Source organism: Chroicocephalus ridibundus, chromosome 1 (assembly GCF_963924245.1).
Source record: "Chroicocephalus ridibundus chromosome 1, bChrRid1.1, whole genome shotgun sequence".
NCBI classification, from domain to species: Eukaryota; Metazoa; Chordata; class Aves; order Charadriiformes; family Laridae; genus Chroicocephalus; species Chroicocephalus ridibundus.
The window spans coordinates 69,901,170-69,917,209 of NC_086284.1; the positions used below are offsets into that span (position 1 = coordinate 69,901,170).

General features: G+C 39.2%; 1 protein-coding gene across 2 annotated transcripts in view; it reads right to left on the bottom strand.

The window, feature by feature from the left end:
* Positions 1 to 9,035, bottom strand: part of GCC2 (GRIP and coiled-coil domain containing 2) — a 31,627-nt gene extending 22,592 nt beyond the window's left edge. For both annotated transcript variants that reach the window (XM_063338687.1, XM_063338679.1), the window contains exons 1-6: positions 8,914 to 9,035; positions 6,397 to 6,459; positions 5,635 to 5,719; positions 4,518 to 4,585; positions 3,589 to 3,693; positions 306 to 2,795 (exon numbers count right to left, since the gene is read on the bottom strand). In XM_063338687.1, the coding sequence (XP_063194757.1) occupies positions 306 to 2,795; positions 3,589 to 3,693; positions 4,518 to 4,585; positions 5,635 to 5,719; positions 6,397 to 6,459; positions 8,914 to 9,024 (2,922 nt within the window). In that variant the 5' untranslated portion in view covers positions 9,025 to 9,035. The remainder of the gene's footprint in view (positions 1 to 305; positions 2,796 to 3,588; positions 3,694 to 4,517; positions 4,586 to 5,634; positions 5,720 to 6,396; positions 6,460 to 8,913) is intronic.
* Positions 9,036 to 16,040: the final 7,005 nt, after the last annotated feature.

The following is a 16,040-nucleotide window of genomic DNA, read 5'->3' on the forward strand; positions in this document are numbered from 1 at the left end:
AAGATTACGAGGTCGGTTAGTCCATCTAGTTAAATGATCACTTTGAGGGTTATTGATAGGAAGAGAGGTTCAAGTACAGCAACTTTTGTCAAAATAGCATTGATTGGTTTTATTTTGTTGTTTTTTTCCTGGGGGGAGGGAAGGAATTTTGAGGTGCTAGGAAACTCAGAAACATGTGCTTTCTAGAAGGGAAACTCACTTTCAGGCCAAGGAAAAAAAAAAGAAGAGAATTGAAAGTATTTTTTGAACCTTAATTCTGAAGACTTTAGAGGTTTAGTCTGTATACTTCAATAACAAAATATAACCTTTAGAGAACTCAGTTCGTCTTTCACATTTCTAAGTTCAGCTTCCTTTTGTTCCAGAATGAAATTTAAGTCGTCTTGTTTTTCTGATCCTTTTTGCTGTTGTTGTATTTGACTTTCATAAAAAGCAAGTTTTTGAGTGATCTCTTCAATATTAGCTAAAGGATCTTGATTTTCAGTCCTTGATTTTTCACTGGCATTCTTCAGCTCCTGGATATCATGTTGAAGTGCTTCTTTTTCAGACAATGCTCCTTCCAATTCTTCTCTCAAGAGAGCCTTTTCTTTTTCAAAATCCTCAATCAGGGATCTATGTTCTGTATATTGAGCTGCATTTTCTTCCTCTAGTCTCTCAACTTCCTGCTGCAAATGATGAATTTTCTCCTCATTCTGTAAAGCAAGACATTGCTCTTCTTTCATTTTTGCCAAGCATTCATTCACAATGTGTAACAAGTTAACAGAATCATATTCCCCATCAGAATCTGAAACGCTGAACCCAACTTGCTCAAGTAAGTGGTACAGCTGAGCTCTTACAAGGGATCTGTGCACTTGTTCACTTTCAAGTAATGTTGATATTTGGTCTTTTTCTGCAGTCACCATCTGTAGTTTCTTTTCTAAGTTTTCAGACTGCTCTTTCAACACTAACCAACCACCTTTTTCAGATGTAATCTTTTCGAGCTCTTCACTTAATTCACCTTTTTCCTGAAGGATTTTCTTATTTTCCTCACGAAGAGTACATGCTTCAGATGAAAGGTTCTCTTTTTCACGCACTAGAGATCCAATCTGGTTTTCCAGTTGCTCTAGCATTTGAGCGTTTTCACTCTTCCTAGTTAAAGCTTCGTTCAGTCTCTCTGTTAAATCCTCCACTTTTTTCTTCAGGTCGCTATTGTACTGGTTAGCAACATCTACTTCTTGCTGAAGTTCCTGCACTTGTCTATGTTCTTGCTTGCATGTTTCCTGAAGGGTTTCTCTTTCTTCAACCAAGCATTTTACTTCATTTAAAATATCCTTGTTTTGATCAGTAAGAGCACTGATCTTCTCTTCCAGTTCTTTCACAGCAGTCTCTTTTTGGTCAATGGAACTTGTTATTGTGCTATTCTCCTCCTGGAGACTAACAATTTTACATTTAAGTTCTTCTATTTCTAGCTGATTAGATGACAATTTTTTCGTTTCTTCCTGGAGGCGATTCACAGTTTCAAGAAGAACATCCTTTTCATTAAAAGCAGCTCGGAGTTTCTGTTGCAGTTCACTGACATCAGAAGCTTGCTGTTGTCTCATTGATTCAAACTCCTGGCTGATCTTTCCAGCAGATTCCCCTAGCTCAGTTTGTAGAGTTTCCATTGTTTCTCTTAGGCTATTGTAATTGGACACCGCTTCTTCTTTTTCCTGAGTTACCTTTTCAAGTTGTTCTCTAAGTTCCTGCATTTCAAAAACTAATGTCATTTTTTCTTTTTCAGAACCACATAATAAAGTTTCATTTAGTTCAGAAATTTCTCTCTTGTGTTGCTCTTTCAGAGCTTGAGTCTCTAACTTATGCTCTTTTACAGCGGTTTCACAATGCTGTCTTGCTGCTTGAAGCTCCAATTTTAGTTTTTCGATTACACAACAGTAATCTTCTTTAGTAAGCTGCAATTCATTTATCTTAAAGTCCAAGTCTTCCCGCTCGTGGAAGTACTCATCCTTTATGCGATGGATTTCCTCTTCCAGTTTTAGCTTGACATTACTCATGTAAGTTAACTCATCTTTTAGTATGCTATGTTGGGACTGGAGCTCTGCTAAACTATACTCCAGGTGCCTAACCTTTTCTTCCATTTTTGCTTCTACACAAGGTTCTTCTTGTGTATCTACAACATCTATCTTGTTTTCTACACTCTTATTTAAGACTTCTCTCAGCTGCTCCAAGTCATCTTCATGCTGGTTAGCACATGCACACATTTCATCCTTCGCATTTTTCTCTTTTATTAAGCTCTCCTCTGCCAAATTGTGCTGCAACTGATTTATCTGATTTTGCTTTTCTTCATTTTCTTTAGATGATATTTCAATCTGATGCATCAACTCTGACACCTCTTCCTGATGGGCAATTTTTAATTTTTTAAGCTCTTCATTCAGATTTTTGATTTCATTATGGTAACATTGAGAGTTGCTTTTAATAGTTTCTTGCAGATTTGTCACTTCTTTGTTTTTGTCTTCATTCACAGTTTCCAACTGCTTGCTCAGACACAAAATTTGCTCCTCATAAGTAGATTTAATTCTTTGGACATCATCTTGTAATCTTTTAACTTCTTTTTGACTATCACTATGACATTCAATCTGTTCCACCAGCTCCATTTGTTTCTTCACTTGTTCCTCTAACTCCATTTTCAGCTTTGTTAAGTCCTCATTGTGTTTGCATTGTGCATTTGCCAATTCACTCTTCAGAGACTTTATTTCTTTCTGAGAGTCAATACTTGATTGCTCCAATTGCTTCTGCAGTTCTTCTGTCTTAGCCACGGCAGCCTGAACAAACAAGTTATTAAGTACCGTTAATTCAGCACACAAAATTTCCAAATAAACTGCTTATACAAAAATGAATTAGAAAATTTAGGGGTCCTTAGTTTTAGAAATTGATATAGTTTTTAAATATCTAACTATATTAGGACAACTCAATTCAGAAGACACTGCAAAGAGTACAAGAATGTTTGCAGAATGAGAAAGGAAAACTAAGTCTTAAATCACGTTTACGAGCATAACTTCACAAAATGGTCATGACATCTCAACTTTAGCAACTATTCTGATAATGCATTAAAGACCAAATTACTTTTAGCGCATCAAATTCAAGTACCCGGAATATAACAATGTTCATCAACTGCAAGCAATTCACGCCTCACTTTATTATTAATTGAGATTACTGACATAATATAGATGCCTTGGCTGACAGGCTCCTTCCTATGAATCTCTGAATGTAAACCTTGTATTTCCCATGGAAAGACTGAGCTCATTGACTGAAGCCATCACATATGTAGGCTACTAGTGCACAGACTGAATTCTTTTTGAACAGCTGTGGATCTAGAAGGTGCATATAAGAATTTGATATTTATTGTCAGTGCTATAAAAACTATAAATTAGAGGGTACAGAGAAAATACGCTTTAACATATGAAGCCTTTAGATTTTTTGTAAGGTAAAACAGAAGACAGCTAAGTGAAGAAAAAGATTCAAATGAAAGTGAAATACACAACAAGCAAAACTATACAATAAAGATAAACATAATTCTGAAATATTTTAGTAATGTTCTGTTGCTTATTTCAGTACCTCTGCTTCTTGCTTTCTTTGAATATTTTCTTTTTTCAGAGCTACACACTGCTGCTGACTCTCAGCTTTTTCCAGAAGCACAACATCCAGTCTTTCTGTGAGAGCCTAATTTAAAGGGAGAAATATCACTGAAATAAGGGTTTCTTAACAATGGAAGCCTAAATAATTTTTGCAAACTGTAGGACCTCACATATTGGTCATGACTTTTTTTTGTCAATTAAATAGATCAGTTTGATTTTAAAAGTCACTTTCAGCCCAAGTATGACAGATATGGAATATGTAGACTAAAACAATGATGTTGAGTAATAGGTTTTGTTCAAAATCATGTTTCTGATCAGCTAATTTTTTTTATCACCAGGTGGGGGGGGGGCAGGGAGCTTTACTTCCGTAGAAAAGAAATCTCCATCCAAATTATTAAAAACAATTTTCCAGTTGATGAATTCCTCCTCACTACCAATTTTCACTTTCACATGCTATGACCCTTACTTTGAGAAAGGCAGATGTTCTTGCCACTTAAAAAAATTCCAGTTACTTTCTTAAAAGTATTTCTTGTGACATGCAACTTTAATTATGCATTTCTGATCACATCAAATGACTGTCTCAGAAGTTTTCTAAATGGCTGAAGTCTTTCTGCAGTGGTCATTCTAAAAATAAACAAAAGCCTGTCTAACCAGCTACACAAGGAAAAAGTCTCGCTGAGGAAATTGCACTACTCTGTACTATTCCTCACAGAACTGACAGTGTTTTCTGAGAAGTGGAGTAAGGATGTGGGGGGAAGAGGAAAAAAAGGATTTTAGGAAGTGTCTTGAATTCCTGAAAATTTATTACATTCAATTTGAATAACAGTTTTAAAGATATTTACCAGATTATGACTGTAGATGTGTTTCAGCTATTATGTAACACATTAGAAACACACTACATATTCCTACCTGAATAATATCATCAGCTCCTCCAGCAGCTGCTTTAGATCTGAGTTCTTCAATCTCTTTCTCTAGTTCTTAAAAAAGTATAGAAATTTCACAGCATGAGTTGATGCTCCATCACAGTAGCAAATTACTAGTAAATCCAGTGCCTAACAACACTTCTATTCAAATCAGAGATATCTTTTACTTCATCAGTTTTTGTTACTGAATGATAGAAAGGCCTAATGGAAAGAGACAAACATTCAGTACTACCTCTCCAGTCCTGACATTTAGCATGGTTTCCTGAGGAAACAAAGCTTCCTTGTTTGAGTAGAGGGACAACAGACAGAAATTCTTTTGATGATTGTCACACCATCTATTTCATGATCAATTTAAGCCAGAGAGAAGATATTCAGTTCATACTGGTTGTCTAAAAATAGGCAGCAGATAGAAGAACATGATCTTATGAATAACCCCAGTGAGGAAAAGCCTAGTATAGCCCATTCCTATCCTTACTGTTTTGCTGGGCAGCTACCAGCAGTCAGTGTAACTGTAACTCTAAACAAAGGGAAGTGACACCAGTCCAAGTAGTGGGCCACTGGAGGAAAAGGGAGAGCACAAGAGAGCACAGATTTATACAGGATACTCCTAGGTGGTTAACACAGAAGTTTGATATATTTTACAATTTCTTGTTAAAGAAGTGAATGACCAAATATAAAGTAGCTAACTATTTTACAGAAGCCATTGTACTCTACAACAGTACTAATTATGCAAAAACCTATTGGAGTCAGTCCCCCTCCCATCTGCTTCCTAAGAAGCAACAAGTATCCCTGCAACTGACACGGGGAACAGACAATGACAAGTCCCACTTCAACTCCTGCACAAGCTACATTTTTCCATCATGCCATACTGTCAGATCAAAATTAGTTTAATATCTGACAAAAGCGATGCTTCTTTTTCTCCCCTTATTTGCTCTAAGGACTGAAGTCCTTATTCTCCCACAAAAAACAGTGAAATTGCAGAAAAAAATCTAGGCTATTTGCCTAGAATTTAAATCTATCTAGCAAAAATATGCTGTGATATTAGGAAAGGTCAGATAGAACCAAGCATTAAGGCAGAAATTGTTCTCATTCCAGTAAGGTACCTGTACATCTTGACTTTACTTTCTGCATAAGCATCACTTGCTTTTTTGCAAACTTGATGAGATCTTCTTTGGGCAATGTGTCCAGCTGTAAAAAAGTACATATTAGAGAAACCAGCTTCTTCTAACCCGGAGGTAAACAGAAAACAGGGCATTTTAGCATCAGACTTCCAAGAATTAAAATTTAGAAACTGTCTTACCACACATTTGCAAGAACAATAACAGTCCAAGTTACTGCTGTTCTGTTATCCAATTTCGTTATTTCAAGTGCAATTCAAGTGCAAACTACTCCTAATTCTGTACTTTTCCGAAATCATTCTAGAGCACATCATTTAGACAGGAAACTGGGCAGCATCAGTTAGACAGGAAACCTCAGTTAGGAAGGGTTACAATTCAGTAATATAACTTGAACAATGTTTTGAAAATAGCATGCTGACCTAGCATTGACATTGTTTAAATTTACTTCCAACATATGCAAAGAAATCTGTGCACATTAAGAAACAGAGTATTGCCAAAACTGGATGCTACTAATATTTTATCAAATGTTACAATATGAAGTGAACGTATCAATAACAGATTTTTCACCCCAAGTTTTCCAAAACACCTTAGCCTAGTGTTTATAAATCAATTTCTCAAGAAGTCTAGAAAACAGGAAACTGTTTAAAAATACCTTTATGTCTTCCTATTAGTCACAGCTTGATTGCTAAGCCGTAACTCTTTCAACTACTGCTATCCAAATAAATTAGATATGTGAGGCCTGATTACCTTTGATTTGCCTGATCCTGGTGTGACAGAAGACGCCACCATCTCTTGCCCAGCATCTTGAACCTACAACAAAATAAAGTACAATCTACAGTAACTGAACTTTTTAATGTAAGACTACCGATAGAACGAACTGAAAGTCTGCAAACACTGAGAATAATTGAATATAGTGAAAGCTCAAGAAAAAAATTTAAACTGTATTTGTAGGACTAGTCAGAAGGATAAGAGAAAAAAAATTCTGTAGAGATCTATTGTGATTAGTGCAATACAACAGCAAAACAGAAAACTCAGGAAAAAAAACCCTGACTTCCAAACCAGTATGATCTTACGATTCCATTACTGAATTGACATCTAGACTGATACACTACTGAAAAATCTTTTTTTTTTTTTTTTTTTTTTAAACAAAGCGTAACTCACTGTCTTGTTTTTAAAAGACTCATTAAAACAAGGCATGAACAAAGGAAAAAAAAACAAACCACTTGTAGAGGAGTAGCAGTTAAATCAAACTTTGGGAACTTCTGAACTATATATATCCCTCATCTTTCTTAAACACGCTGGTTATTGCTAGAATTGTTGGCCTAAAAAATTTATTTGAAAAGACTCTGCAAAGCGAGGGCTCTTTTGAACAAGATGTAACCCTCTCCCCACCATTTTTATTATTTTATTTTTTTTTAAACCTGCAGGCCTGACAAACTTATTTGAAAAGGCTCTGCAAATTCTGGGCTCCCTGCTCCCCTACTCGTAACATAAATGCATAATGCCTTGCATTGTAAACTTCCACAGAACTAGTCTGGGAGACTCTATGTTACTTTACGGTGGTTTACATGAGATACGCTTACTTATACTTGAGAACATAAGGAAACATACATAACCAAGATGGAGCAATGGAAAACAGAACAGACACTTCCAATATACTAAGGGTAGCATTTCCAAGCTTTGACCTTTACCCTGCTTTTTCCTTCATATTATCATATGTGTATAAAAATGAAAGGGCATATATAAAAACATTTGTATTTTTATATATCTAGGTGTTTGTGTGTATGTATAAGTACATACCTTCACTTTTATTTTGGTAGTCTATTCTGACAAAAATATCCCTTATAATAGAAAGTAAGGAAAAACCAAACTGGATCTAAACATTATTGGAATGGAGAATCACTAACAATTTAGAGAGAACAGCCAATAGATGTATAAGGAAGGTCATCATTAGAAATATGAGTTCAAGTACAGACCAAGGACAAAGGCAGTTAGTTCTCTCTCTCTCTGTATCACATGGGCTAGTTTTTTTTCAGATGGCAAAAGCAAACTTATCAGAAAATAATGTGCTTGTTAAACATAAATAAGGCAGTAAAAAAAAAAAGCTGTAAAGTTTAAGTTTCAGATTTTCTTGGTATGCAGAACTTTGTCAACATTTACATTCTTAATATTTCAGCACTGCAATTAGCAAGACAGTGTCGCTACAAGCAGTATGCTTACACAGTATAATTAAGCACAACAAATTGCATGTACTGTTTAGAAAATGGTAGCACATGTCTCTCCAGAGAACAGTAAGGTCAGATGAATCTACAATTACTTTTACTCTCCTTCTAGCTAACACGCACAGCGGCAGAACCACATATCATGTAAGACATACATCCAGTTTTGCTGGTCTGGTAACAGAAACCAAAAGCAGCTTGTGTAGAGGGCTTCACACATTTGAATTAGAACAATAAGGAAAATGAGTTACTAAAAAAAACACCTAAGCTCTTCACTGATTAGGTGTACCTGAGCTGCGAGCCAGCAGACAGTACGTAAACTGCGAAGCACAACACTGGCACAGGTTGCCCAGAGAAGCTGTGGCTGCCCCATCCCTGGAAGTGTTCAAGGCCAGGCTGGATGGGGCTTTCAGCAGCCTGGTCTAGTGGGAGGTGTCCCTGCCCATGGCAGGGGGGTTGGAACTGGATGATCTTTAAGGCCCCTTCCAACCCGAACCATTCTATGAACACTGAATCCTGCAAGGATTCACAGGTTTCTATTCTACCATTCTGAAAACAGGGTATGCTTCCATACTTTACCTATGCTTATTTATTTATTTTACTTAAAGCCTACCTTATCCACACTAAGGTGTCTCCAAGCCGCAGTTTAGCACGTTCTGCGTATTTTAATTCCTATCTACCCCTTACTTTTGCAGTAGCTTATACCCTTAGAAAGCCTAACTGATGCTGAAACGCAACGTATTAGACTCCGACGCTAACTGCGGCGGTAACGACCATCACCAACACCGCTTTTCCGAGCGGCGTGCAACTTCTAAGGCATCCCCAACCCTCATCGCACCGAGCCGCCGCATCCAAACACGTTCTGAGCTGCGATGGCTTCAGCGAAGAGAGGCACTGAACCTCCAGCAGAAGGGAGGCAGCTCAGGTACGGACAGCAGCCGGCGGCGGGGCCCTGAGGCGAGCGGCGGGGCCCGCCTCAGGGCTGGCGGTGACTCCGCGAAACCCCTCCTCCCCCCCGGCACCGACGGCTCCCCGTCCCCGTTACCTCCATGGCGGAGCCGGCCGGCCGCAGGGGCGGGGAGATGGCGGCAGCGTCGCCACCGCAGCCGCTGTCAGCCCCGCTACATCCTCCCCGACCCACTTCCGCCTCCGTCATCGCCGCACGCCGGCGACGCCAGCAGCCGTAAGCCGGCGGAAAGGGTGGGAAGGATGTCCATCATCTAAGGCCCGCCCACCGCGGCCCGCCCCCGCCCCCTGCCGCGCGGCGGCGGCCGTTGAACGGCTGGCTCGCGCGGAGGGCGGGCTGCGGTAACAAACCTGCCGAGCAAACAGCGCCTGACAGGATTTCTGCCGTGGCCGCGCTCCGCGTCTCATAGAGGCGGCGCAGGGCAGGGGGTACGGCCGCAACGCGGCTGCGGCCCGCCGTTTTCTGTTCCTGAAGGGCTTCTAGGGGTACGCACTGCTGCAGGGGCGCCTTACGGTGCGGGGGAGACTGTTATTAGACAGGTGTGTCTCTCGCTGTCACCGTAAAGAGTACGAGGTGAACAAGTATGTGCTCAGGCCGGTACTTAGGCATCTAAGACCCTGTTTTTGATATCTCGATGGAAGCACAGAGGGATTAAGTTGTTGATCGGACGTCGGCTATGACGGACTGTGCCAGAGCAAACAGCAGAAGCCGGTTATTAAGGCTTGTAGTTATCGTTGGGTTTTTTTTTGTTTTTTTTTTTTTTTTTTTGTTTTGTTTTTTTTTTTTTTTTTTTAATTAAGAGACATTTTTATGGCCATTTGGGTAGGTGTTTGAGCAGAGCAATACCTACTTTAACAGTGTGCGCATTTTTTTATTGTAATCGTGCATGCACTTTGATAATGCCTGAATTATTTTTGGCAATTTGTGATAAATTGTTTTTTAGTGAGAAGTTGCCTGGGAGAAACAATCTAGGCATATTATTCTATTTACCGTTCACTGGATAAATATTGAATATCACTGAATTAATTATGGTGTCATGAGAGAATATCTATTATTTTAATTTAAAAAAGAGGGTCATGTTAGTCAAAATGCTGCCCTTGGAAGAATAAATTGCATTTTTCGAAGTCATTCTTCTTTTAAAATTCAAATGACAAATAGTGACAAAAGGCAGAAAGGTTCTTCACATGTACCTCAGAAATTATTTCCCTGTCCTTTTTTTTTTCCCTCCAATGCATTCACTGTACATTATATATATTTATTGTATATTGTAATCTATGCAGGTACAGAACTGCAGCAGGAGCATATGGTTCCATGCTCTCACAGGGGTTGCTGGCAAGGAACAGATCTCCCTAACCAAACCGCAAGAAGCTCTTTTTTCATTACTTCTATTACTGTACTTTTTAGAAGCCCCACAGGGCACTAAACAGATAGATTCATTTTTTTCCTCATCCACTTTGTCAGATTCTGAATGGGGTACCTAGGCCTGCGCTGCCGTGGTCTAGCATGGGAGTTTCACACAACTTCAAGAAGAGCATTTCTAGATACGATCCTTCAAAAACCATCCTGTGGCAAAAGCTGTTGACCCAAAACTGCCATGCTGCACTGCTTTGTCCTTCTAGGTCAGTCTCCGATTGAAGTTGGATGCCTGGAGAGAACACTATAGGAAAGCCTACCTTCTTTTTTTCAAAAACCCCAGAGAAAACAATGTTTCATCGACATTTGTTCTTTCCTCCTATCCCCAGAAAACACGTGTTGTGATCCAGCTCTTGGGCCATTTCATGGCTTAGCCTATGAGGAAATTGATTTTGGAGGTGGTCCAAGGCAGACACACAAAGGGTTTTTCGATGTGTTTGTGTTGAAGACAATGAACTACCAGCTCACTCGTCACAGGCTTTCTGGAATTAACTGATTGTGGCTAGGAAGTACTCAGCCCCTGATAAAGCTCCCTGCTCCTGTGAGCTATGCATTTGACAGAGACGGGCCAACTCTCACCTCCTGCCTCCCACCGTTTTGTGCAACAGAATTTAGGTGTATTTTACAATTGAGATTGTCTTGGCAGTCTTTCATTCTGGTCTTGAATTGCAACAGCAATTGCAAAGCGTCCTGGTTAGAGAATGGTAGAAGAATTTAAAAAGTTTCTAGAATAGCTAGAAGAAAAAAGATTGAGGATTTTGTCTGTTGATTGCTTCAGTTTATTACAGTAAAGTACAAGCTGATCCATATTTCATGGGAAAAAATGTTGATTTGTACCTGCAAGAGTCTTACCTGATTTTCTTAAACGGTTTGTGAATTGTACGTCTTACCTATCCAGAAGGAGCCAGTAAGATGATATGTATTGCATGCAGCTAATCTGGGACAAGATAAGTGAGAAAAACAAGAATAATTTATATGCTCCATATATTCTATAATTTTATTATCTTTGTAAAAGATAATTAGTTCGTCTTTTTCAATAGCATTGTTTATGTAAAACAAGATTGCCAAGACGTTTGTCTTGGGATTTGTTGGGACAGAGCATAACAAGCTTTGCATCCTGCTTGCAACTCAGAGGCCAAGTCCCACAGGGCTGTGATTAACTCTTACACCAAGGCACAGCACAAATGATTGTTCACTGTCACTGGAGTTATTAGACCTGCTGGAATTTTCTGAAGAGCACAGAATGAGAAAATTACTGTAATTTTGCAAGTGAGGAATGTGTTTCCAGCATACAAGAGATGATGCTTTAAATACTTGCCTCTGTAGAATCTGCTTTTCCAACAGGTTCTGAAGATCACAAACTCTTTTGCTTGTGAACCATGTCGGGCCAGTCAGCATTCTTGCTTTGAGCTACTTTTATGACTTTTCTACATGCCAAATTAGTATAAAGGAAAGCAGGGTATGAATTTACAGTATGTTAACTATTCTCTGTTTGGAAGCTTAAAGTATCCCTGCCCCGTGCAAATGAACCGTAAATTCTTTGGCTGACTATGGCCATTTTATTGGGTTGGGTTCAAGTTCAGTAGGTTTCCACTGGAATGGAATGGTAGAGGGTACAGGTACAGTGAAAAAGTTAAGAAAGTCTAAAAGGGGAGGATAGTCTGAATGTTTATTTGAGTAAATAAGGTGCAAGGGCGGTACTGTTCTTTGTATTTATCTCAATACTACTTGGAGTGTGGAGAATTTGGTTAGGTATTAAAAAAAGAAATAATATACGTAGTCCTTAATTCTTGTCTTAAATTGTAATAGGAAACAGAGGTGAGGAGTTTGGTGTTCTATTACTTCTCTGCAAAGCCCACCAAGCCTGTTGAAAGATTAGCGTGCAACAAGGAAACTAACATTTTGTTTGAGCACTTAGGGTTGGGCCTGGCTATAAAAGACTGTTGCATTGTTAACAGAACATGAAAGCCCTTATAACTGCACACAGAGATAGTAGCAAATATAGATCAGTGAGGATTATTGATACAATAACAGGTTACTGTGAATCAAGAGGCCCAATTTTAACAATTAAATAAAGATATTAGTTAGTTACCTTCATTTTTAGGTGTCCTATACCTACACTGCCTGTACCAGAGAAGCACCCAGTGTGGCTTGCTTTTGACATAATCCCTCTGTCTCCGCGGTCATGGTAGATGGCTATAATTCAACTGTGAGCCTTCACACAGTCCTGAAGGCAGTGTGAGCTCACACTGCCGATGAACACCAACTGCCCTTGCAGCAGGCTGTGTCGAAGCCCTTCTGCAAAATAATCCATGAGTAATTTGATTCTTCAACATTAACCGTGGGACGCTGCAGCATGACAACATTCCTGGTCCACCTACACAGTGCCTAAGCCTGTGCTTGGTCTGGAGGGCAGGCAGAGCCTTGTTATCCAGCCTGAGCTTTAGGTCTGTCAGCGTAGTTGCATCCTATGAGTATGAAGGGCTTAACTTTCTCTCTCAGTGTGCCTCTAGGCTCACCTACAGCCTGCGCTGAGACAGGGCTTGCATCGCTCATCGAGGACATGAGGAAAATGGAAGCTTCAGTTCAGGCTTAAAATACAGGGGTAATGCACCTCTGGTAAAATCCTTGTTGTAAAGATAAGGCTCTTTGTGAACATGTTGACATATACATTATAAAACATATACAATGAATATATTATAGGGTAGGATATCCATATGCTATATGTATAGGACAAATGAAATACGTTTGTGGTGTGTTTCCTAACTGGAGAAAAAGTGAAGCAGATCATACACAGTAAAATTAGGGGAAAGGAAAGCAGTGTCCCTCTGTCTTTGAATGCTAGCTAAGAAGATAGAACAGCTCCCTTCTCCTGTCTCTTTCTTTAATTTTTTGAAGCTTGGTGCTTCTTCCATTCTGTTTCACAAATGGTTGCATTCCGTGTGAAAGGAAAATGACTCCCCTCATTGCTACAGTCAGTCAGGCTAAAGGATGATCGTGACTACCCTAGAATTAACACAGCAGTTCCTATTAAAAAGTCTATATCAAAGCAGGAAGTCATAGCCATTGGAGGATTTGTTTTGGTATCTTTAATGCAGAGCTACAAAACAGAACCATGTGACCGGTTAACGTGTATTAATCAACACTGATTTTCAAACATTTGTTAGAGATGAAGAACAAAGTTTCTCCACTATCAAAACTCTACAGGTACACTGTCTTATAAAAGAAGAGACTAAGCAGCATTGAAGAAGTTGCTGTGGGATTACATTAGGTAAACTGACACAAGTCCTTTTTAAACTGACATAGAAGAAGTTACACCTATGTAAGAAGGTTAGTAAAACCATGCATCTAGGTAACTGGATGAAAATAAGGCATAGGTGCTTATTCAGGGCATACATCTAATAGAGCTTTGTATGGAGCTCTATCACCATAGTAAACAGAGTCACTTGTCAATAGTTTAAATTGATTTGAAAAAAATTCACTGAAGACGTACAATCTCCTTTTGCAGGTGCTCAATGATTTACAGTATCTTATGTAAAAATAAATTAAACCTCTTATCAATTTATGTTGGTATTAGTAAACAATCTCTGTGTAACACATCATTTAAAGCTCTTCTGTACATAACAACTGACAAACCTAAAGATATGTAAGTTAAAGGTGCTCTAGATGTAGGCACCCTCCAGTCATCTACCCAGAAGCAGATGCACATCTCTACTGACACACCAAACCATGGTAGTCTCCAGGCCCACTGGGGGATGCACACAGCCTATTAACCCCTTTCCCGGACTGTCCTGGTAACTACAGATCCAATCATTTTCACTGGTAACAATGCACTGTTCCCTGTATTTTTTCACTGGTATAATTAATAACATTTTGCAAATTATGACTGAATCCACAGGTTGACCTCTTTCAACTATGGCAGCTTGAGAGAGCATAAAAAGCAGAAACATCCCACTTTTCTATCTTCCTGCCAGCTGTATTTTGTCGTAAGGGTTAACATTTCTGTCTTTGTGTATGTGTAAGGATAATAACAATGGCATAAGAAACCCAGGTTTTTATGTAACCACACATCCAGTGTTTGTTTTCCCCCTTTTTTTTCTAGGACCGCACTCTGACCTCTGACCCGTGTTACTTTTTATCTGCTTTTCAGAGCAGCTGAACTGCAGCTGGGTGAAGAGTTACCGAAGGAACTGAGAGCAAAGGTGACTTTCCAAACGGGATACAGGCCCTTTATTATATGGTGCCTCTATCCTTGCAGTGACTGTGCAGCTCCATTTTGCACCAGGCTTCGTCCACCGTCAGCATTTTGCACTTCTGATAGGTTCAGAGATTTCAAAGGAGGAACAAATAAGTCATCTGTGCGACCTTTTGTACAGCACCGCTCATAAAATGTCACCAAGCTACTGAGTTCAGCATGTTTTCTGTTTACTGATGGCTCTTATGACACTGAATGAGGATTAGGTTGGCAAACTCAGCTGACTCACGTGATTTCATGGAGCAACCCAAGAGAATGGAAATACATCAGAGAGTGGGCAACGCCTTTTCCTCATACTGCGGATACTAAGATATCAAATCAAGTTAATCATAAACAGAAAACAAACAAGTAGCAGAAAGCTCCTCAGGCTGATATTTAGCCTTGCTGCAATGAACAGCAGCGCCTCTGCCAGATGACTTTTTTCTCAGGTAGTCATTTTACTGAGACATCCTTTATTTGTGGGCAGGAATCTCTGTTGACCTAAAGCTCTTCAAATGCCTACATTCGCATGAGTGTAGCAAATGCGTATTTCTAGTTCCAGTGTTTCCTGCATTTTTGTGGGAAAATTGGTGGACCAGGAACTGACAATGTAACTTTACATTTAACAGGAAGCTTTTAGTTTGTTTACAAACTTGATGCAGGATTTTGCTGCTCTTCAGAGAACTGTGTTCATTTTAGATATTTGGATTAAATCAGTAGCCTGAAATGGACTGTGTGTGTTGTCAGCTGCTTTTATTACTAAATCCTTGGAACTCCCCACAGACCAAAGAAAAAATAGCCCCAGCAAACATTTTCTGTGTTAAACTGGACTAAACTAGGCTACATGAGACTAAGACAGTATTTTCCTCCAGCTGCTGTAGTCTGTGTTGTTTTCCCTCTGGTGTTCAGAGTGCAAGCTCAGTTAAGCAGGAACTCTTTGGGGCCTTTTTTGTGTGTCAAACTCAATGGTGGCACTTTAAAACTAAAATTGGTAATAGTTGTCTATAGGCTATGAATAACTTCAATTAATTTCCCACAGGCTCAAAGCGTGGCTATAGCACTGGTGCTAATGCTAGAGCAGATCTGGTCTTTATTTGATAATATCAACTGGGGCCTATTGCAACTAAGAGCCCTCGTTGGATTGTTTGTGTATTTGATTGACAAGGGAAGATCGAAGAAAAGGAGGAAGTAAAAATGTGGTGCGTGCAACACTTTTACAACAGTGGAGAAGAGGGAGATGGTATATGCATCTGTCTCTTGACCTGGTTCATACCAACTTTCATAATTCTCCAAATGTCAGCGGAAGAGTATTCTATCTGTTTCAAAAGGTAACAGTGATAAAAGCTTGTCTTGATTGAGTAAGTACTACTGCTTCCACAGATGGATTTTAAATAAATGTCTTTCTGTATCCTTTAGCAAGTTTTATCAAATGAAGTAATAGGTGTTTGGTGTTTTTGAAAATGTTGCTTTTATCTCAGTGGCATTTATGATGTCCAGCTTAAAACAAGAGAAGCATAGAATCATAGAGTGGTTAGAGTTGGAAGGGACCTTAAAGATC